The 22500-nt window shown below is 47.6% G+C and overlaps 1 protein-coding gene across 1 annotated transcript in view; it reads right to left on the bottom strand.

Moving 5' to 3' along the window:
• LOC135525824 (protein sidekick-1-like) overlaps window positions 1–22500 on the bottom strand; it is a 445696-nt gene that overhangs the window by 35004 nt on the left and 388192 nt on the right. The window contains 2 exon segments of the mRNA XM_064953721.1: window positions 7531–7634; window positions 20828–21029. Coding sequence (XP_064809793.1) covers window positions 7531–7634; window positions 20828–21029 — 306 coding nt within the window.

The following is a 22500-nucleotide window of genomic DNA, read 5'->3' as shown; positions in this document are numbered from 1 at the left end:
ATGATAACCAGTGATGTCACTACAGCATAATGAATGATTACCAGTGATGTCACCACGTGTGGTGGTGTTGTTGGCCATGTCTTCCAGGGGTACCGTACTAGGAGTGGAGTTTACCGAGTTCCCGGTAGTACAGCCGGTAGCCAACCAGCACCCCGTTAACGCGCTCGTCACTGGGACGCTAGAGAGTAGACAACTGGTTAGAATGATATCACATAATAACATCTGAACCATCACAGTTATTCAGGTGTTAGTGGGTTTTTTTGTAGCAAGGTGTGTGTGTGATGTAAAACGTTTCCACGATGGCCTAGCAATCGGACGTGAGTTTGTCTTGTACCATCTTGATAATCGTTTTCCTCTGGGTTTTTTTTCTCGTATATATTTTAATCTCTCTTTCCATCTACGGACTGAATATACGCTCCTGCAACCCGCCTCACGCAATGTGGTATCTGCTATTTTTATACTTTAGAACCAGAACACCCGTCAGGAGCTAGTCAGTTAGCCACTGGTAGCCACTGGTAGCCACTGGTAGCCACTGGTAGCGGTCTTCACCGTTAAGTCGGACACCAGCCAGCTTCAGCTCGGTCAAAACCTGCCAGTCTGCACAGCGTAATATTAACCCAGAGCATATCGGACTGCTTTTTCTCTACCACATCATCGGATTCCTTCCGCAATTCTGGACCATTACAGCGGATCATCGCAGCTAGCTATCTGCAATCTGAGTGGCTACTCCTGGCTAACGTCTCTGTCCCGAAGCAAGCACCAGTTAGCCTTGAGCTAGCCTCGAGCTAGCCCCATCTCCCGGCTAGGCGAAGAGGTCTACCAGCTAATTCTTGGGCTACAAAACCTCTTTTTCCAATTGGCCTGGACCCTTTATTGTCGACACGGAGCCCCGAGACCATCAAGACTGTTCTGCCGATGTAATCGCCCGAGGTGGTTTCAACAGGCTTTTCCATTGCGATATCCAAAGGCCCATGTGCTATCCCCGGCCCGATAGCTTTCTGAACGCCGTGTCTCCCGCTTGCCGAGCGTAGTAGCGACTCCCGAACGGCTCCCTGACTCACCTATTGCTGCTCATTGGACCCTATGATCAGTCAGCTACTGTCTTATTTCACTGTGGAGCTGCCCTATGCCTGTCAATATGCCTTGTCTACTGCTGTTCAGGTTGGTTACTATTGTCTTATTTCACTGTAGAGCCCCCAGCCCTGCCCTACATGCCTCTCCCTAATGTCAATATGCCTTGTCTACTGCTGTTCAGGTTGGTTACTATTGTCTTATTTCACTGTAGAGCCCCCAGCCCTGCCCTACTGCCTCTCCCTAATGTCAATATGCCTTGTCTACTGCTGTTCAGGTTGGTTACTATTGTCTTATTTCACTGTAGAGCCCCCAGCCCTGCCCTGCCTCTCCCTAATGTCAATATGCCTTGTCTACTGCTGTTCAGGTTGGTTACTATTGTCTTATTTCACTGTACCCCCAGCCCTTACATGAATGTCAATATGCCTTTAGGTTCCTATTGTCTTATTTCACTGACCCCCATCCCTACATGCCTCTCCCTATGTCAATATGCCTTGTCTACTGCTGTTCAGGTTGGTTACTATTGTCTTATTTCACTGTAGAGCCCCAAGCCCCGCTCAACATGCCTTAGATAGCTCTTTTGTCCCAGCCCACACATGGGGAGACCTCACCTGGGTTAACTGGTGCCTCCAGAGACACAACCGCTCTCATCGTCACTCAATGCCTAGGATTACCTCCACTGTACTCACATCCTACCATACCCTTGTTTGTACATTATGCCTTGAATCTATTTTTCCACACCCAGAAATCTGCTCCTTTTATTCTCTGTCCCCAACGCACTAGACGACCAGTTCTTATAGCCTTTAGTCGTACCCTTATTCTACTCCTCCTCTGTTCCTCTGTTCCTCTGGTGATGTAGAGGTGAATCCAGGCCCTGTAGCCACCAGCACCACACCTATTCCCCAGGCGCTCTCATTTGTTGACTTCGGTAACTGTAAAAGCCTTGGTTTCTTGCATGTTAACATCAGAAGCCTCCTCCCTAAGTTTGTTTTATTCACTGCTTTATCACACTCCGCCAAGCCTGAAGTCCTAGACGTGTCTGAATCCTGGTTTAGGAATTAGGAATGCCCAACATTTTCTGACAAGATAGAACTGCCAAAGGGGGTGAAGTTGCAATCTACTGCAGAGATAGCCTGCAGAGTTCTGTCACACTATCCAGGTCTGTGCCCAAACAATTTGAGCTTCTACTTTTAAAATCCACCTTTCCAGAAACAAGTCTCTCACCGTTGCCACTTGTTATAGATCCCTCTCAGCCCCCAGATGTGCCCTGGACACCATATGTGAATTGATTTCCCCCCATCTATTTTCAGAGTTCGTACTGTTAGGTGACCTAAACTGGGACCAGCGTAGCACCCCAGCCATCCTACAATCTAAGCTAGATGCCCTCAATTTCACACAAATTATCAAGGAATTTACCAGATACAACCCTAAATCCATAACCATGGGCCTCATAGATATCATCCTGACCAACTTGCCCTCTAAATACACCTCTGCTGCCTTCAACCAGGATCTCAGTGATCACTGCCTCATTGCCTGCGTCCGTGGTCAAACGGCCACCCCTCATCACTGTCAAGCGCTCCCTAAAACACTTCAACATGCAGGCCTTTCTAATCGACCTGGCCCAGGTATCCTGGAAGGATAATGACCTCATTCCATCAGTAGAGGATGCCTGCTCTTTAAAAGTGCTTTCCTCACCATCTTAAATAAGCATGCCCCCAACAGATATAGCCCTTGGTTCACTTGACTGCCCTCTGCACTTGTCTTCTCACCTGAGAGTATGAAACAGATTGACCTCATCCGTCAGTAGAGGCCTGGTCATTCTTTAGAAGTGCCTTCCTCACCATCTTAAATAAGCCCATTTCAAAAAATGTAGAATCAGGAACAGATATAGCCCTTGGTTCTCTTCAGACTTGGCCAGCAAAAACATCCTGTGGCGTTTTGCATTAGCATCAAACAGCCACTGCGATATGCAACTTTTCAGGGAAGTCAGAAACCAATATACACAGTCAGTTAGGAAAAGCTAAGGCTAGCTTTTTCAAACAGAAATTTGCATCCTATAGCACTAATTCGAAAATGTTTAGGGACTCTGTAAAGTCCCAAAACTGGATCCCTGCAAATCAGCAGGACCAGACAATCTGGACCCTCTCTTTCTAAAATTATCAGCTGAAATTGTTGCAACCCCTATTACTACCCTGTTCACCCTCTCTTTTGTATCGTCTGAGATCTCCAAAGATTGGAAAGCAGCGGTCATCCCCCTTTTCAAAGGGGGAGACACTCTAGACCCAAACTGTTATAGACCTATATCCATCCTGCCCTGCCTTTCTAAAATCTTCTAAAACCAAGTTAACAAACAGATCACCGACCAGTTCGAATCCCACCGTACCTTCTCCGCTATGCAATCTGGTTTCCTAGCTGGTCATGGGTGCACCTCAGCCATGCTCAAGGTCCTAAACGATATCATAACCGCCATCAATGAGACATTACTGTGCAGCCGTCTTCATCGACTTGCCCAAGGCTTTCGACTCTGTCAATCCCCGCATTCTTATTGGCAGACACAACAGCCTTGGTTTCTCAAATGATTTCCTCGCCTGGTTCACCAACTACCTCTCTGATAGAGTTCAGTGTGTCAAATCGGAGGGCCTGTTGTCCGGACCTCTGGCAGTCTCTATGGGGGTGCCACAGGCTTCAATTCTCGGGCCAACTCTTTTCTCTGTATATATCAATGATGTTGCTCTTGCTGCGGGCGATTCCCTGATCCACCTCTACGCAGATGACAACATTCTGTATACATCTGGCCCTTCTTTGGACACTGTGTTAACAAACCTCGAAACGAGCTTCAATGCCATACAACACTCCTTCCGTGGCCTCCAACTGCTTTTAAATGCTAGTAAAACTAAATGCATGCTCTTCAACCGATTGCTGCCCGCACCCGCCTGCCAGACTAGCATCACTACTCTGGACGGTTCTGACCTAGAATATGTGGACAACTACAAATACCTAGGTTTGGTTAGACTGTAAACTGTCCTTCCAGACTCACATTAAGCATCTCCAATCCAAAATGAAATCTAGAATCGGCTTCCTAGTTCGCAACAAAGCTTTCTTCACTCATGCTTCACTCATGACTATCCTACCGATCTCTGACTTCGGCAATGTCATTTACAAAATAGACTTTGGCGATTTACAAAGATATTTACAAAATAGCCTCCAACACTCTACTCAGCAAACTGGATGTAGTCTATCACAGTGCCATCCATTTTGTCACCAAAGCCCCATATAGTACCCACCACTGTGACCTGTATGCTCGTTGGCTGGCCCTCGCTACATATTCGTCGCCAAACCCACTGGCTACAGATTATCTACAAGTCTATGCTAGGTAAGCCCCACCTTATCTCAGCTCACTGGTCACCATAGCAGCACCCACCCATAGCACACGCTCCAGCTGGTATATTTCACTGGTCATCCTCAAAGCCAACACTCCCTTTGGCCGCCTTTTCCTTCCAGTTCTCTGCAATGACTGGAACGAATTGCAAAAATCACTGAATCTGGAGACTCATATCTCCCTTTAATCCAAAGGTCAAAGTTCCAAGTTGCTCCAAACATTAAACGCTCACTCCCCCTAGTGGCCGGTTTTGAATGCATTTCCCGACAGATGTCCAATTTCAAAGTCAATCTTGAGCGAACTGGATGTGTTTAGTGTGTGTGTGTGTGTGTGTGCGAGGTGTGTGTGTACCTGCCACTGCACCAGAACAGAGGTAGTAGTAGAGGTTTAACTGATACTATCACTGGAGCCTCCTCAGGAACTAGAGAGATGGACAGATGGAGAGAGATGGAGAAAGATGGAGAGATATGGAAATGGAGATATGGATAAATGGAGAGAAGGAGATGGAGAGAATGAGAGATGGAGATGGAGAGATGGAGAAAGATGGAGAGATGGAGAGAGATGGAGAGATGGAGAGAGATGGATAGATGGAGAAAGATGGAGAGATATGGAGAAAGATGGAGAGATATGGAAATGGAGATATGGATAAATGGAGAGAAGGAGATGGAGAGATGGAGATGGAATGGGAGAGATGGAGAAAGATGGAGAGATGGAGAGAGATGGAGAGATGGAGAGAGATGGATAGATGGAGAAAGATGGAGAGATGGAGAGAGAAGGAGATGGAGAGATGGAGAAAGATGGAGAGATATGGAGAGATGGAGAGAGATGGAGAGATGGAGATATGGAGAGAGATGGAGAGATGGAGAGATGGAGAAAGATGGAGAGATGGAGAGAGATGGAGAAAGATGGAGAGATGGAGAGAGATGGAGAGAGATGGAGAGGTGGAGATATGGAGAGAGATGGAGAGATAGAGAGATGGAGAGATGGAAAGAAAATGGAAAAATCTTAATTTGGATGATATAAAACAGGGTAATTTTCTCCCTCCCTCCCTCCCTCCCTCCCTCCCTCCCTCCCTCCCTCCCTCCCTCCCTCCCTCCCTCCCTCCCTCCCTCCTCCTCCCTCCCTCCCTCCCTCCCTCCCTCCCTCCCTCCCTCCCTGTCTCCTACCATCCTGTAGTGTGATAACAGCCTCCCTCCCTCCCTCCCTCCCCCTCCCTCCCTCCCCTCCCTCCCTCCCTCCCTCCCTCCCTCCCTCCCTCCCTCCCTCCCTCCCTCCCTCCCTCCTGTAGTGTGATAACAGCCTCCCTCCCTCCCTCCTGTCTCCTACCATCCTGTAGTGTGATAACAGCCTCCTCCCTCCCTCCTTCCCTCCTGTCTCCTACCATCCTGTAGTGTGATAACAGCCTCCCCTCCCTCCCTCCCTCCCTCCCTCCCCCTCCCTCCCTCCCTCCCTCCCTCCCTCCCTCCCTCCCTCCCTCCCTCCTGTAGTGTGATAACAGCCTCCCTCCCTCCCTCCTGTCTCCTACCATCCTGTAGTGTGATAACAGCCTCCCTCCCTCCCTCCCTCCCTCCTGTCTCCTACCATCCTGTAGTGTGATAACAGCCTCCCTCCCTCCTTCCTGTCTCCTACCATCCTGTAGTGTGATAACAGCCTCCCCTCCCTCCTTCCTGTCTCCTACCATCCTGTAGTGTGATAACAGCCTCCCTCCCCCTCCCTCCTTCCTGTCTCCTACCATCCTGTAGTGTGATAACAGCCTCCCTCCCTCCCTCCCCCTGTCTCCTACCATCCTGTAGTGTGATAACAGCCTCCTCCCTCCCTCCCTCCCTCCTTCCTGTCTCCTACCATCCTGTAGTGTGATAACAGCCTCCCTCCCTCCCTCCCTCCCTCCCTCCCTCCCTCCCTCCCTCCCTCCCTCCCTCCCTCCTCCCTCCCTCCCTCCCTCCCTCCCCCTCTGTCTCCTACCATCCTGTAGTGTGATAACAGCCTCCTCCCTCCCCCTCCTCCTCCCTCCCTCCCTCCCTCCCTCCCTCCCTCCCTCCCTCCCTCCCTCCCTCCCTCCCTCCCTCCCTCCCTCCCTCCCTCCTGTCTCCTACCATCCTGTAGTGTGATAACAGCCTCCCTCCCTCCCTCCTTCCTGTCTCCTACCATCCTGTAGTGTGATAACAGCCTCCCTCCCCTTCCTGTCTCCTACCATCCTGTAGTGTGATAACAGCCTCCCTCCCTCCTTCCTGTCTCCTACCATCCTGTAGTGTGATAACAGCCTCCCTCCCTCCCTCCTTCCTGTCTCCTACCATCCTGTAGTGTGATAACAGCCTCCCTCCCTCCCTCCCTCCTTCCTGTCTCCTACCATCCTGTAGTGTGATAACAGCCTCCCTCCCTCCCTCCCTCCCTCCTTCCTGTCTCCTACCATCCTGTAGTGTGATAACAGCCTCCCTCCCTCCCTCCTTCCTGTCTCCTACCATCCTGTAGTGTGATAACAGCCTCCCTCCCTCCCTCCTTCCTGTCTCCTACCATCCTGTAGTGTGATAACAGCCTCCCTCCCTCCCTCCTTCCTGTCTCCTACCATCCTGTAGTGTGATAACAGCCTCCCTCCCTCCCTCCTGTCTCCTACCATCCTGTAGTGTGATAACAGCCTCCCTCCCTCCTTCCTGTCTCCTACCATCCTGTAGTGTGATAACAGCCTCCCTCCCTCCCTCCTTCCTGTCTCCTACCATCCTGTAGTGTGATAACAGCCTCCTCCCTCCCTCCTTCCTGTCTCCTACCATCCTGTAGTGTGATAACAGCCTCCCTCCCTCCCTCCCTCCCTCCCTCCTGTCTCCTACCATCCTGTAGTGTGATAACAGCCTCCCTCCCTCCCTCCTTCCTGTCTCCTACCATCCTGTAGTGTGATAACAGTCCCTCCCTCCCTCCTGTCTCCTACCATCCTGTAGTGTGATAACAGCCTCCCTCCCTCCCTCCTTCCTGTCTCCTACCATCCTGTAGTGTGATAACAGCCTCCCTCCCTCCCTCCCTCCCTCCCTCCTGTCTCCTACCATCCTGTAGTGTGATAACAGCCTCCCTCCCTCCCTCCTGTCTCCTACCATCCTGTAATGTGATAACAGTCTCCGTCTCTTTGCTGTAGTTGCTGTCTCCTACATCGTTGGTTGCCAGCATCCTCAGCTTGTACGACGTGAAGGGTTTCAGTCTGTAAAACACATAAACACATAGAATATTCTCCTGTAGCAGCGGGAGTCAGGTCTATCAATCAAATCAAAGAGTATTGGTCACGTACACATGGTTAGCAGATGTTAATGCGAGTGTAACGAATGCTTGTGCTTCTAGTTCCGACAGTGCAGTAATATCTAACAAGTAATCTAACAATTCCACAACAACGACCTAATACACACAAACCTAAAGGGATGGAATAAGAATATATCCATATAAATATATGGATGAGCGATGGATGAGCGATGGATGAGCGATGGTCAAGCGGCAAGATGCAGTAGATGGTATAGATGGCCTGGCTAGGGCCCAACCAGAAAGACAGAGAGAGAGAGAGAGGGAGAGAGAGAGAGAGAGAGAGAGAGAGAGAGAGACAGAGAAAGAGAGAGAGAGAGAGGGAGAGAGAGAGAGAGAGCGAAAGAGAGAGTGAGAGAGAGCGAGAGAGAGAGAGAGAGAGTGAGAGAGAGAGTTGAACCTGGAGAAGAGTCCCCTAATCAAGCTGGTCCTGGGGCTCTGTTCACAGGACAGCAACACAATTAGACCCAACCAAATCATGAGAACACAAAAAGATAATTACTTGACACATTGGAAAGAATGAACCAAAAAACGGAGCAAACTAGAATGTTATTTGGACCTAAACAGAGAGTACACAGTGGTAGAATACCTGACCACTGTGACTGACCCAAACTTAAGGAAAGCTTTGACTATGTACAGACTCAGCGAGCATAGCCTTGCTGTTGAGAAAGGTCACCCTAGGCAGACATGGCTCTCAAGAGAAGACAGGCTATGTGCTCACTGCCCACAAAATGAGGAGGAAACCGAGCTGCACTTCCTAACCTCCTGTCCAATGTATGACCATATTAGAGACACATGTTTCCCTCAGATTACACAGATCCAGAAATAAATTGTAAACATATCCAATGTTGATACATTTTGATATCTACTGGGTGAAATGCCACAGTGTGCATCACAGCAGTGAGATTTGTGACCTGTTGCCACAAGAAAAGGTCAACCAGTGAAGAACAAACACCATTGTAAATACAACATATCATATTTATGTTTATTTATTTTCCCTTTTGTACTTTAACTATTTGCACATTCAACACGATATAGAGACATAATATGACATTTGAAATGTCTTTAGTATTTTGGAACTTCTGTCAGTGTAATGTTTACTGTTCATTTTTATTGTTTATTTCACTTTTGTATATTATCTACTTCACTTGTGTTTGACAATGTTAACACATGTTTCCCCTGCCAATGAACCCCCTTGAATTGAATTGACTTTAATTGAGAGAGAGAGAGAGAGATTGTGTTGTGACTGTATGGTAATGTGATCGTGGAGGGGGACAGGAAGTGTTCCTGGGGAATTGTGGGTATCGTAGGAATACAACATCAAAGACAGCTGCCTCAGAGGGGGTGGGACGGCAGCAGCACTGGGTCTGCCTGGGGACTACGATGAAAACAACCATTAGGGATAAATAATGTTTGTGTGTGTGTGTGTGTGTGTGTGTGTGTGTGTGTGTGTGTGTGTGTGTGTGTGTGTAATCTGGTGTAGTCTAAATCCCTGTGAACTAAAGCAATCAACAACATAAGCTACAACAGCAAAAAGAGAGAGGGAGAGAGAGAGAGAGAGAGAGAGAAAGAGAGAGAGAGAGAAAGAGAGAGAGAGAGAAAGGGGGAGAGAGAGAAAGGGAGAGAGAGAGAAAGGGGAGAGAGAAGCAGAGAGAAAGAGTGGGAGAGAGAGACAGAGAGAGAGAGGTGGAGAGAGAGACAGAGAGGGGGAGAGAGTGTGTGTCTCTCTCTCTGTCTCTCTCTCTCCCCCCCCCGTTGTTTCAGAGGCCTGGAGGAAACAGCCAGCTCAGATTCCCTCAATCCAAAGCCTACATGTAAAGAATATTAAAGAACGCATCGATGATTTGTATTTCCTGCAGCTCTCTGAAGCCGTGTCGGCATGGGAACGGTCTGTGTCTAACACTTTGTGAAACCAGTTAGCGATGCCGCAACGGTCCAAAGGCTTTCCCCCATAAAACTTTCTGAATGAAAATGTTAACTACAAAGTCGGCTCATCTACAAAGTACAGCTTTAGATCTCCATGGTTTCCAGAACAGAACAGCATCAGTCTTCTGAGGTGCCACAACCACTTCAAAGGCTGTTGATCCTGATGTGGTCTAAACATGTGACCTAGAACATCAATCTAGTTGTTTTTCTATAACAACGGTTACCATGGAGATCACTGTACTTTTACCAAAAAGGTAAATATATATATAGATATTCTACAGTGAAAACCTAGAGAAAAAACAATGAAACCTGGAGAAAATAAATAAGAAACAAGTTTTTTTTTTTTGTGTGTTATTAAATAAATGTATTGGCTGGTAAGAGTTTTTTTGTGTTATTAAATAAATGTATTGGCTGGTAAGAGTTTTGAGTGTGTTTGTGTTATTAAATAAATGTATTGGCTGGTTAGAGTTTTGAGTGTGTTTGTGTGTTATTAAATAAATGTATTGGCTGGTAAGAGTTTTTTTGTGTTATTAAATAAATGTATTGGCTGGTAAGAGTTTTGAGTGTGTTTGTGTTATTAAATAAATGTATTGGCTGGTTAGAGTTTTGAGTGTGTTTTTTTGTGTTATTAAATAAATGTATTGGCTGGTAAGAGTTTTTTTGTGTTATTAAATAAATGTATTGGCTGGTAAGAGTTTTGAGTGTGTTTGTGTTATTAAATAAATGTATTGGCTGGTAAGAGTTTTGAGTGTGTTCGTGTTATTAAATAAATGTATTGGCGGGTAAGAGTTTTTTGTGTGTTATTAAATAAATGTATTGGCTGGTAAGAGTTTTGAGTGTGTTTGTGTGTTATTAAATAAATGTATTGGCTGGTAAGAGTTTTGAGTGTGTTCGTGTTATTAAATAAATGTATTGGCGGGTAAGAGTTTTTTGTGTGTTATTAAATAAATGTATTGGCGAGTAAGAGTTTTGAGTGTGTTTCTGTGTTATTAAATAAATGTATTGGCTGGTAAGAGTTTTGAGTGTGTTCGTGTTATTAAATAAATGTATTGGCGGGTAAGAGTTTTTTGTGTGTTATTAAATAAATGTATTGGCGAGTAAGAGTTTTGAGTGTGTTTTTGTATCTACCTGCCACAGTGACTGATGAATGATAAATGTATTGGCTGGTAAGAGTTTTGAGTGTGTTTGTGTGTTATTAAATAAATGTATTGGCGGGTAAGAGTTTTGAGTGTGTTTTTGTATCTACCTGCCACAGTGACTGATGAATGATAAATGTATTGGCTGGTAAGAGTTTTGAGTGTGTTCGTGTTATTAAATAAATGTATTGGCGGGTAAGAGTTTTTTGTGTGTTATTAAATAAATGTATTGGCGAGTAAGAGTTTTGAGTGTGTTTTTGTATCTACCTGCCACAGTGACTGATGAATGATAAATGTATTGGCTGGTAAGAGTTTTGAGTGTGTTCGTGTTATTAAATAAATGTATTGGCGGGTAAGAGTTTTTTGTGTGTTATTAAATAAATGTATTGGCTGGTAAGAGTTTTGAGTATGTTTGTGTGTTATTAAATAAATGTATTGGCTGGTAAGAGTTTTGAGTGTGTTTGTGTGTTATTAAATAAATGTATTGGCTGGTAAGAGTTTGTGTGTTTGTGTGTTATTAAATACATGTTGTTATGAACTTGAGTGAAGACCCAAAAGCGGTTTTAACAGAAAACAGAGTTCTTTAATGAAAATACAGGAATGGCATAAATCCTCTTCCAACGTTGTCAGGGGAACAAAAAGAACGTTAGTATAGTGCAGGATGCTTCAGCCAGGCAGACTCCGACAGGACAGGACAAGGTGGAAGCAAACGAGACGACAGCTTGCTTCTGGCATCAAAAAACACAAACAAGAATCAGACACTGAAAGTAGCAGGAACAGAGAAAGAAATAGAGACCTAATCAGAGGGGAAGAGAGAACAGGTGTGAAGAGTGAAAGAGCTAGTTAGGGCAGATGTAGAACAGCTGAGGAATGAGAGACAGAGAAGGTAACCTAAAAAGACCAGCAGAGAGAGAGAATCAAGAGAAAGGACAGGAACAGACATAACAAGACATGACAGTACCCCCCCCACTCACCGAGCGCCTCCTGGCGCACTCGAGGAGGAAACCTGGCGGCAACGGAGGAAATCATCGATCAGCGAACGGTCCAGCACGTCCCGAGAGGGAACCCAACTCCTCTCCTCAGGACCGTACCCCTCCCAATCCACTAGGTACTGATGACCACGGCCCCGAGGGCGCATGTCCAAATCTTACGAACCCTGTAGATGGGTGCGCCCTCGACAAGGATGGGGGGAGGGACGGCGGGGGCGCGAAGAACAGGCTTAACACAGGAGACATGGAAGACCGGGTGAACGCGACGAAGATAGCGCGGAGAAGAAGTCGCACTGCGACAGGATTAATGACCTGGGAAATACGGAACGGACCAATGAACCGCGGGGCCAACTTGCGAGAAGCTGTCTTAAGGGGAAGGTTCTGAGTGGAGAGCCATACTCTCTGACCGCAACAATATCTAGGACTCTTGGTCCTACGCTTGTGCGGCCCTCACAGTCTGCGCCCTATTACGGCAAAGTGCCGACCTGACCCCCCTTCCAGGTGCGCTCGCAACGCTGGACAAAAGCCTGAGCGGAGGGACGCAGGACTCGGCGAGCTGAGATGAGAACAGCGGAGGCTGGTACCCGAGGCTACACTGAAAAGGGGATAGACCGGTAGCAGACGAGGAAGCGAGTTGTGGGCGTACTCTGCCCAGGGAGCTGTTCTGACCAAGACGCAGGGTTACGAAAAGAAAGACTGCGTAAATGCGACCAACAGTCTGATTGGCCCGTTCGGCGACCGTTAGACTGGGGATGAAAGCGGACGAGAGACTGACGGAAGCCCCAATCAAACGGCAAAACTCCCTCAAAATTGAGACGTGAACTGCGGACCTCTGTCGGAAACGACGTCAGACGGAAGGCCATGAATTCGGAAAACATTCTCGATAATGATCTGAGCCGTCTCCTTAGCAGAAGGGAGCTTATCGAGAGGAATGAAATGAGCCGCCTTAGAGAATCTATCGACAACCGTAAGAATAACTGTCTTCCCCGCTGATGAAGGCAGTCCGGTGATAAAATCTAAAGCGATGTGAGACCACGGTCGAGAGGGAATGGGAAGCGGTCTGAGACGGCCGGCAGGAGGAGAGTTCCCAGATTTAGTCTGCGCGCAGACCGAACAAGCGGCGACAAATCGACGCGCGTCACGTTCCCGAGTGGGCCACCAGAAACGCTGGCGAATGGAAGCGAGCGTACCCGAACGCCGGGGTGGCCGGCTAACTTGGCAGAGTGGGCCCACTGAAGAACGGCCGGACGAGTAGGAACGGGAACGAACAGAAGGTTCCTAGGACAAGCTCGCGGCGACGGAGTGTGAGCGAGTGCTTGCTTTACCTGCCTCTCAATTCCCCAGACAGTCAACCCGACAACACGCCCCTCAGGGAGAATCCCATCGGGGTCGGTGGAGACCTCAGAAGAACTGAAGAGACGAGATAAAGCATCAGGTTTGGTGTTTTTGAGCCCGGACGATAAGAAATAACAAACTCGAAACGAGCGAAAAACAGAGCCCAACGAGCCTGACGCGCATTAAGTCGTTTGGCTGAACGGATGTACTCAAGGTTCCTATGGTCAGTCCAAACGACAAAAGGAACGGTCGCCCCCCCAACCACTGTCGCCATTCGCCTAGGGCTAAGCGGATGGCGAGCAGTTCGCGATTACCAACATCATAGTTACGTTCTGACGGCGATAAGCGATGAGAGAAAAACGCGCAAGGATGGACCTTGCCGTCAGAGAGAGAGCGCTGAGAAAGAATGGCTCCCACGCCCACCTCTGACGCGTCAACCTCAACAACAAACTGTCTAGAGATGTCAGGTGTAACAAGAATAGGTGCGGATGTAAAACGATTCTTAAGAAGATCAAAAGCTCCTGGGCGGAAACGGACCACTTAAAGCACGTCTTAACAGAAGTAAGGGCTGTGAGAGGAGCTGCCACCTGACCGAAATTACGGATGAAACGACGGTAGAAATTAGCGAAGCCCAGAAAGCGCTGCAGCTCGACTCGTGACTTAGGAACGGGCCAATCAATGACAGCCTGGACTTTAGCGGGATCCATCTTAATGCCCTCAGCGGAAATAACGGAACCGAGAAAAGGGACAGAGGTGGCATGAAAAGTGCACTTCTCAGCCTTCACATAAAGACAGTTCTCCAAAAGGCGCTGGAGGACGCGTCGCACGTGCTGAACATGAATCGAGAGAGACGGTGAAAAAATCAGGATATCGTCCATGTAAACGAAAACAAAAATGTTCAGCATGTCTCTCAGGACGTCGTTAACTAGTGCCTGAAAGACAGCTGGAGCGTTAACGAGGCCGAAAGGAAGAACCCGGTATTCAAAGTGCCCTAACGGAGTGTTAAACGCCGTCTTCCACTCGTCCCCCTCCCTGATGCGCACGAGATGGTAGGCGTTACGAAGGTCCAATTTGGTGAAAAACCTGGCTCCTGCAGGATCTCGAAGGCTGAAGACATAAGAGGAAGCGGATAACGATTCTTAACTGTTATGTCATTCAGCCCTCGATAATCCACGCATGGGCGCAGGGACCCGTCCTTCTTCTGAACAAAAAAAAATCCCGCTCCGGCGGGGGGGAGGAGGAGGAGACTATGGTACCGGCGTCGAGCGAAACCGACAAATAATCCTCGAGAGCCTTACGTTCGGGAGCCGACAGAGAATATAATCTACCCCGGGGGGAGTAGTTCCCGGAAGGAGATCAATACTACAGTCATACGACCGGTGTGGAGGAGAGAAGTGGCCTTGGAACGACTGAACACCGTGCGCAGATCGTGATACTCCTCCGGCACCCCTGTCAAATCGCCAGGCTCCTCCTGTGAAGAAGAGACAGAGGAAACAGGAGGGATAGCAGACATTAAACAGGTTACATGACAAGAAACATTCCAGGATAGGATAGTATTACTAGACCAATTAATAGAAGGGTTATGGCGCACTAGCCAGGGATGACCCAAAACAACAGGTGTAAAAGGTGAACGAAAAATTAAAAAAGAAATGGTTTCGCTATGATTACCAGAGACAGTGAGGGTTAAAGGCAGCGTCTCACGCTGAATCTTGGGGAGAGAACTACCATCTAAAGCGAACAAGGCCCTGGGCTCCCCTAACTGTCTGAGAGGAATATCATGTTCCCGAGCCCAGGTCTCGTCCATAAAACAGCCCTCCGCCCCAGAGTCTATCAAGGCACTGCAGGAAGCAGATGAACCGGGCCAGCGGAGATGGACCGGAAAGGTAGTGCGTGATCCAGAAGGAGAGGCCTGAGTAGTTGCGCTCACCAGTAGCCCTCCTCTTACTGATGAGCTCTGGCTTTTACTGGACATGAGGTGACAAAATGACCAGCGGAGCCGCAGTAGAGACAGAGGCGATTGGTGATTCTCCGTTCCCTCTCCTTGGCCGAGATGCGAATACCCCCCAGCTGCATAGGCTCAGCATCCGAGCCGGCGGAGGAGGGTGGCAGTGAAGCAGCAGGTGGCAGTGATGTGGAGAGGGGAGCAACGGAGAACGTGAGCTCCTTTCCACGAGCTCGGCGACGAAGATCAAACCGTCGCTCTATGCGAATAGCGAGAGCTATTAAGGAGTCCAGACTGGAAGGAACCTCCCGGGAGAGGATCTCATCCTTAACCTCGACGTGGAGACCCTCCAGAAAACGAGCGAGCAAAGCCGGCTCGTTCCAGTCACTAGAGGCAGCGAGAGTGCGAAACTCAATAGAATAATCCGTTATGGATCTATTCCCCTGACATAGGGAAGACAGGGCCCTGGAAGCCTCCTCGCCAAAAACAGAACGGTCAAAAACCCGTATCATCTCCTCCTTAAAGTTCTGATACTGGTTAATACACTCAGCCCTCGCCTCCCAGACTGCCGTGCCCCACTCACGCGCCCGTCCGGTAAGGAGAGAAATGACGTAGGCGATGCGGGCTGCGCTCCTGGAGTAGGTGTTGGGCTGGAGAGAGAACACCACATCACACTGAGTGAGGAATGAGCGGCACTCAGTGGGCTCCCCAGAGTAACACGGCGGGTTGTTGATCCTGGGCTCCGGAGACTCGGAAACCCTGGAAGTGGGCGGTGGATCGAGGTGGAGTTGGTGAACCTGTCTTGTGAGGTCGGAGACTTGGACGGCCAGGTCTCAACGGCATGTTGAGCAGCAGACAATTCCTCCTCATGTCTGCCTAGCATCGCTCCCTGGATCTCGACGGCGGAGTGAAAGGGTCCGGAGCCGCTGGGTCCATTCTTGGTCTGATTCTTCTGTTATGAACTTGAGTGAAGACCCAAAAGCGGTTTTAACAGAAAACAGAGTTCTTTAATGAAAATACAGGAATGGCATAAATCCTCTTCCAACGTTGTCAGGGGAACAAAAAGAACGTTAGTATAGTGCAGGATGCTTCAGCCAGGCAGACTCCGACAGGACAGGACAAGGTGGAAGCAAAAGCGAGACGACAGCTTGCTTCTGGCATCAAAAAACACAAACAAGAATCAGACACTGAAAGTAGCAGGAACAGAGAAAGAAATAGAGACCTAATCAGAGGGGAAGAGAGAACAGGTGTGAAGAGTGAAAGAGCTAGTTAGGGCAGATGTAGAACAGCTGAGGAATGAGAGACAGAGAAGGTAACCTAAAAAGACCAGCAGAGAGAGAGAATCAAGAGAAAGGACAGGAACAGACATAACAAGACATGACACATGTATTGGCTGGTAAGTGTTTTGAGTGTGTTTGTGTTTTATTAAATAAATGTATTGGCTGGTAAGAGTTTTGAGTGTGTTTGTGCGTTATTAAATACATGTATTGGCTGGTAAGTGTTTTGAGTGTGTTTGTGTTTTATTAAATAAATGTATTGGCTGGTAAGAGTTTTGAGTGTGTTTGTGCGTTATTAAATACATGTATTGGCTGGTAAGTGTTTTGAGTGTGTTTGTGTTTTATTAAATAAATGTATTGGCTGGTAAGAGTTTTGAGTGTGTTTGTGCGTTATTAAATACATGTATTGGCTGGTAAGAGTTTTGAGTGTGTTTATCTACCTGCCACAGTGACTGATGGACCAAAACGTTTGTTTTTACGTCCTATTCAAAAACCATGTCGTTCCAAAACCACACACAGGTATTTGTTTACATGTTGTTCAGTCATGTTACCTCATTAATTAGCTAGCTAGCTAACAACCTGGTTATTTTACCAGTATATCTTGTTCAGTCATGGTGCCTCATTAATTAGCTAGCTAGCTAACAACCTGGTTACTTTACCAGTATATCTAAACATCACGGAAAGAGAGGAAAAAGGGACATCTTCAATGATCACAACAGTCACAAACTTGACGCTTTTAAAGAGATGTTTTTTTTAAATTTTGAATGTCGGTGGTGCTTTTAATCCACTGATGTTTTTTTTTTTCAATGAGTCAAATCGTTGTTGATTTTGTTTTAAATACAGAAATAACAAAACATGCCGAAAAGTTGGTGTGTTGTCCAATGTACCATCAGGTCTAAAATCTGCAGCAACTCACTGCCTTCCTGAAGACAAACAATGTATATGAAATGCTTCAGTCTGGTTTTAGACCCCATCATAGCACTGAGACGGCACTTGTGAAGGTGGTAAATTACATTTTAATGGCATCAGACTGAGGCTCTGCATCTGTCCTCGTGCTCCTAGACCTTAGTGCTGCTTTTGATACCATCGACCACCACATTATTTTGGAGAGATTGGAAACCCAAATTGGTCTACACGGACAAGTTCTGGCCTGGTTTAGATCTTGCCTGTCGGAAAGATATCAGTTTGTCTCTGAAGATGGTTTGTCCTCTGACAAATCAACTGTAAATGTCGGTGATCCTCAAGGATCAGTTTTAGGACCACTATTGTTTTCTCTCTATATATTTTACCTCTTGGTGATGTCATTCCAAAACAGAATGTTAACTTTCACTGCTCTGCGGACGACACCCAGCTGTACATTTCGATAAAACATGGTGAAGCCGCAAAATTGCCCTGGAAGCCTGTTTTTCTGACATAAGGAAGTGGTGGATGGCGGCCAATTTTCTACTTTTAAACTTAGACAAAACAGAGATGTTTTTAGGTCCCAAGAAACAAAGAGATCTTCTGTTGAATCTGACAATTAGTCTCAAATAAAACTGTGAAGGCCTCGGCGTTACTCTGGACCCTGATATCTCTTTTTACGAACATATCAAGACTGTTTCAAGGACAGCTTTTTTCCATCTACGTAACATTGCAAAAATCATAAACTTTCTGTCTAAAAAAGGTGCAGAAAAATTTATCCATGCTTTTGTCACTTCTAGGTTAGGCTACTGCAATGCTCTACTCTCTCTTCAGTTAGTGCTGCTAGAATCTTGACTGACCAAAAAATTGATCATATTACTCCAGTGCTATTGCCTCCCTACACTGGCTTCCTGTTAAGGCAAGGGCTGATTTCAAGGTTTTACTGATAACCTACAAAGCATTACATGGGCTTGCTCCTACCTATCTCTCTGATTTGGTCCTGCCGTACATACCTACATGTACGCTACGGTCACAAGACGCAGTCCTCCTTACTGTCCCTAGAACATCTAAGCAAACAGCTGGAGGCAGGGCTTTCTCCTATAGAGCTCCATTTTTATGGAATGGTCTGAATACCCATGTGAGAGACGCAGACTCGGTCTCAATTTTTAAGTCTTTATTGAAGACTCATCTCTTCAGTAGGTCATATGATTGAGTGTAGTCTAGCCCAGGAGTGTGAAGGTGAACGGAAAGGCACTGGAGCAACGAACCACCCTTGCTGCCTCTGCCTTCCCCTCTCTCCACTGGGATTCTCTGCCTCAAACCCTATTAAAGGGGCTGAGTCACTGGCTAACTGCTGCTCTTCCATGCCGTCCCTAGGAGGGGTGCGTCACTTCAGCGTCACTCTAGTGGTGTGGGGGCTGTGCTTTGGCAAAGTGGGCGGGGTTATATCCTGCCTGTTTGGCCCTGTCCGGGTGTATCACAGTGTCTCCCGACCCCTCCTGTCTCAGCCTCAAGTATTTATGCTGCAGTAGTTTATGTGTCGGGGGGGCTAGGGTCAGTTTGTTATATCTGGAGTATTTCTCCTGTCTTATCCGGTGTCTTGTGTGAATTTAAGTATGCTCTCTCTAATTCTCTCTCTCTCTCTATCGGAGGACCTGAGCCCTAGAACCATGCCTCCGGACTATCTGGCCTGATGACTCCTTGCTGTCCCCAGTCCACCTGGCCGTGCTGCTGCTCCAGTTTAACCTGTTCACCTGACGTGCTACCTTGTCCCAGACCTGCTGTTTTCAACTCTCTAAAGACAGCAGGAGTGGTAGAGATACTCTGAATGATTGGCTATGAAAAGCCAACTGACATTTACTCCTGAGGTGCTGACCTATTGCACCCTCTACAACCACTGTGATTATTACTATTTGACCCTGCTGGTCATCTATGAACATTTAAACATCTTGGCCATGTCCTGTTATAATCTCCACCCGGCACAGCCAGAAGAGGACTGGCCACATAGCCTGGTTCCTTTCTAGGTTTTTTCCTATGTGCTAGCTAGCTACTCACTCACTTCCAGCAAAATGTTCCAGTCGGTAGCTAGCTAGCACTCACTCACTGCTAACGTAATGTTCCTGTTGGTAGCTAGCTAGCACTCACTCACTGCTAGCGTAATGTTCCAGTCGGTAGCTAGCTAGCTACTCACTCACTTCCAGCGTAATGTTCCTGTTGGTAGCTAGCTAGCACTCACTCACTGCTAGCGTAACGTTCCTGGCCGGTAGCTAGCTAGCACTCACTCACTGCTAGCGTAATGTTCTGGTCGGTAGCTAGCTAGCACTCACTAACTGCTAGCGTAATGTTCTGGTCGGTAGCTAGCTAGCACTCACTAACTGCTAGCGTAATGTTCCGATCTGTAGCTAGCTAGCACTCACTAACTGCTAGCGTAATGGTTCCGATCGGTAGCTAGCTAGCACTCACTCTCTGCTAGCGTAACGTTCTGGTCGGTAACTAGCTAGCACTCACTCACTGCTAGCGTAATGTTCTGGTCGGTAGCTAGCTAGCACTCACTAACTGCTAGCGTAATGTTCCGATCTGTAGCTAGCTAGCACTCACTAACTGCTAGCGTAATGGTTCCGATCGGTAGCTAGCTAGCACTCACTCTCTGCTAGCGTAACGTTCTGGTCGGTAACTAGCTAGCACTCACTCACTGCTAGCGTAATGTTCTGGTCGGTAGCTAGCTAGCCCTCACTCTCTGCTAGCGTAATGTTCCGGTCGGTAGCTAGCTAGCACTCACTCTCTGCTAGCGTAATGTTCCGGTCGGTAGCTAGCTAGCACTCACTCTCTGCTAGCACCGTCATGAAAAAGGGCATGAGCGAAGCCCTGGAATTTGACATAGTGAGAATGCTGTGGAACAGACCATTTTGAAAAGTCCTACTTCGCTTAAATGTAGTTTGGTAATTCATGAAAATTGCGTTTGAAAACGTTTTTTTTTGTTGCTTTGGGGTAACCTAGGTAACCACAGGTTGTTTTCCCCACAGGCAGGAATTCTATCCAATACTGACTGGGACTACATATGCCATCAATAAAAAAATACAAAATATTCTGGTGCTCCTAGACTTAATGTTGTGCACCTACATTTTTTAAAGTTAGGAGCACCAGCTCCAGTTAGGAGCACCAGTGCCAGTTAGGAGCACCAGTGCTAATTAGGAGCACCAGTGCCAATTAGGAGCACCAGCTCCAGTTAGGAGCACCAGTGCCAGTTAGGAGCACCAGTGCTAATTAGGGGCACCAGTGCCAGTTAGGAGCACCAGTGCCAGTTAGGAGCACCAGTGCTAATTAGGAGCACCAGTGCTAATTAGGAGCACCAGTGCCAGTTAGGAGCACCAGTGCTAATTAGGAGCACCAGTGCCAGTTAGGAGCACCAGTGCCAGTTAGGAGCACCAGTGCTAATTAGGAGCACCAGTGCTAATTAGGAGCACCAGTGCTAATTAGGAGCACCAGTGCCAGTTAGGAGCACCAGTGCTAATTAGGAGCACCAGTGCTACCAATAACAAAAAAATATTCTAGCCCTGGTTTTAGTTGTTTTGTGGTTGTGTGGTGGTCATGGTTACCTCTCTACGGTCCAGGCTGTATAATTGTGTGGTATATCAGCAGAGTGACTGGTCCAGTCTCCGGTCGGAAGCTCTCTGGTTTGCAGGCAGTAGTACCGTAGGGGGGAGGAGCCTGTCATCCCGGCAACCCAGTGGAGGCGGAGCCTACGAGATTGGACCTCCCCCTGGGGGACAGACAACTTCCTGGGGGGGGAGGGACGCTCTGGAGGGGGAAGAGAGAGGTAGAGAGACAGAGACAGAGAGAGAAATAGGGAGGGAGAGAGAGAGATTTAACTGGCCATGTAAATAAAGTCTATTGAACTGAGAGACAGAGACACAGAGAGAAAGAGAGGTAGAGAGAGACAGAGACAGAGAGAGAAAGAGAGGTAGAGAGAGACAGAGTCAGAGACAGAAAGAGAGGTAGAGAGAGACAGAGACAGAGAGAGAAAGAGAGGTAGAGAGAGACAGAGACAGAGAGAGAAAGGGAGGTAGGGAGAGACAGAGACAGAGACAGAAAGAGAGGTAGGGAGAGACAGAGACAGAGACAGAAAGAGAGGAGAGAGACAGAGACAGAGAAAGAGAGGTAGAGAGAGACAGAGACAGAGAGACAGAGATTTAACTGGCCATGTAAATGAAGTCTATTGAACTGAGAGACAGAGACAGAGAGAGAAAGAGAGGTAGAGAGAGACAGAGACAGAGACAGAAAGAGAGGTAGAGAGAGACAGAGACAGAGACAGAGACAGAAAGAGGGTAGAGAGACAGAGACAGAGAGAAAGAGGTAGAGAGAGACAGAGACAGAGACAGAAAGAGAGGTAGAGAGAGACAGAGACAGAGAGAAAAGAGAGGTAGAGAGAGACAGAGACAGAGAGAAAGAAAGTAGAGAGAGACAGAGACAGAGAGAGAAAGAGAGGTAGAGAGAGACAGAGACAGAGAGAGAGAGGTAGAGAGAGACAGAGACAGAAAGAGAGTAGAGAGAGACAGAGACAGAAAGAGGTAGAGAGAGACAGAGACAGAGACAGAAAGAGAGGTAGAGAGAGATAGAGACAGAGAGAAAAGAGACAGAGAGAGACAGAGACAGAGACAGAAAGAGGTAGAGAGAGACAGAGACAGAGACAGAAAGAGGTAGAGAGAGACAGAGACAGAGACAGAGACAGAAGAGAGGTAGAGAGAGACAGAGACAGAGAGAGAAGAGGTAGAGAGAGACAGAGACAGAGAAGAGAAAGAGGTAGAGAGAGACAGAGACAGAGAGAGAAAGAGAGGTAGAGAGAGACAGAGACAGAGAGAGAAAGAGAAAGAGAGAGACAGAGACAGAGACAGAAGAGAGGTAGAGAGAGACAGAGACAGAGAGAGAGAAAGAGAGGTAGAGAGACAGAGACAGAGACAGAAAGAGACAGAGAGAGAGACAGAGACAGAGACAGAAAGAGAGAGAGAGAGACAGAGACAGAGAGAGAAAGAGAGGTAGAGAGAGACAGAGACAGAGACAGAGACATGAAGAGAGGTAGAGAGAGACAGAGACAGAGAGAGAAAGAGAGGTAGAGAGAGACAGAGACAGAGAAAGAAAGAGAGGTAGAGAGAGACAGAGACAGAGACAGAAAGAGGTAGGTAGGGAGAGACAGAGACAGAGACAGAAAGAGAGGTAGAGAGAGACAGAGACAGAGACAGAAAGAGAGGTAGAGAGAGACAGACAGAGAAAG

Source organism: Oncorhynchus masou, chromosome 5 (assembly GCF_036934945.1).
Source record: "Oncorhynchus masou masou isolate Uvic2021 chromosome 5, UVic_Omas_1.1, whole genome shotgun sequence".
NCBI lineage: Eukaryota > Metazoa > Chordata > Actinopteri > Salmoniformes > Salmonidae > Oncorhynchus > Oncorhynchus masou.
Note: the sequence above shows the minus strand (reverse complement) of the source record. Positions and strands in the feature narration are given on the sequence as shown.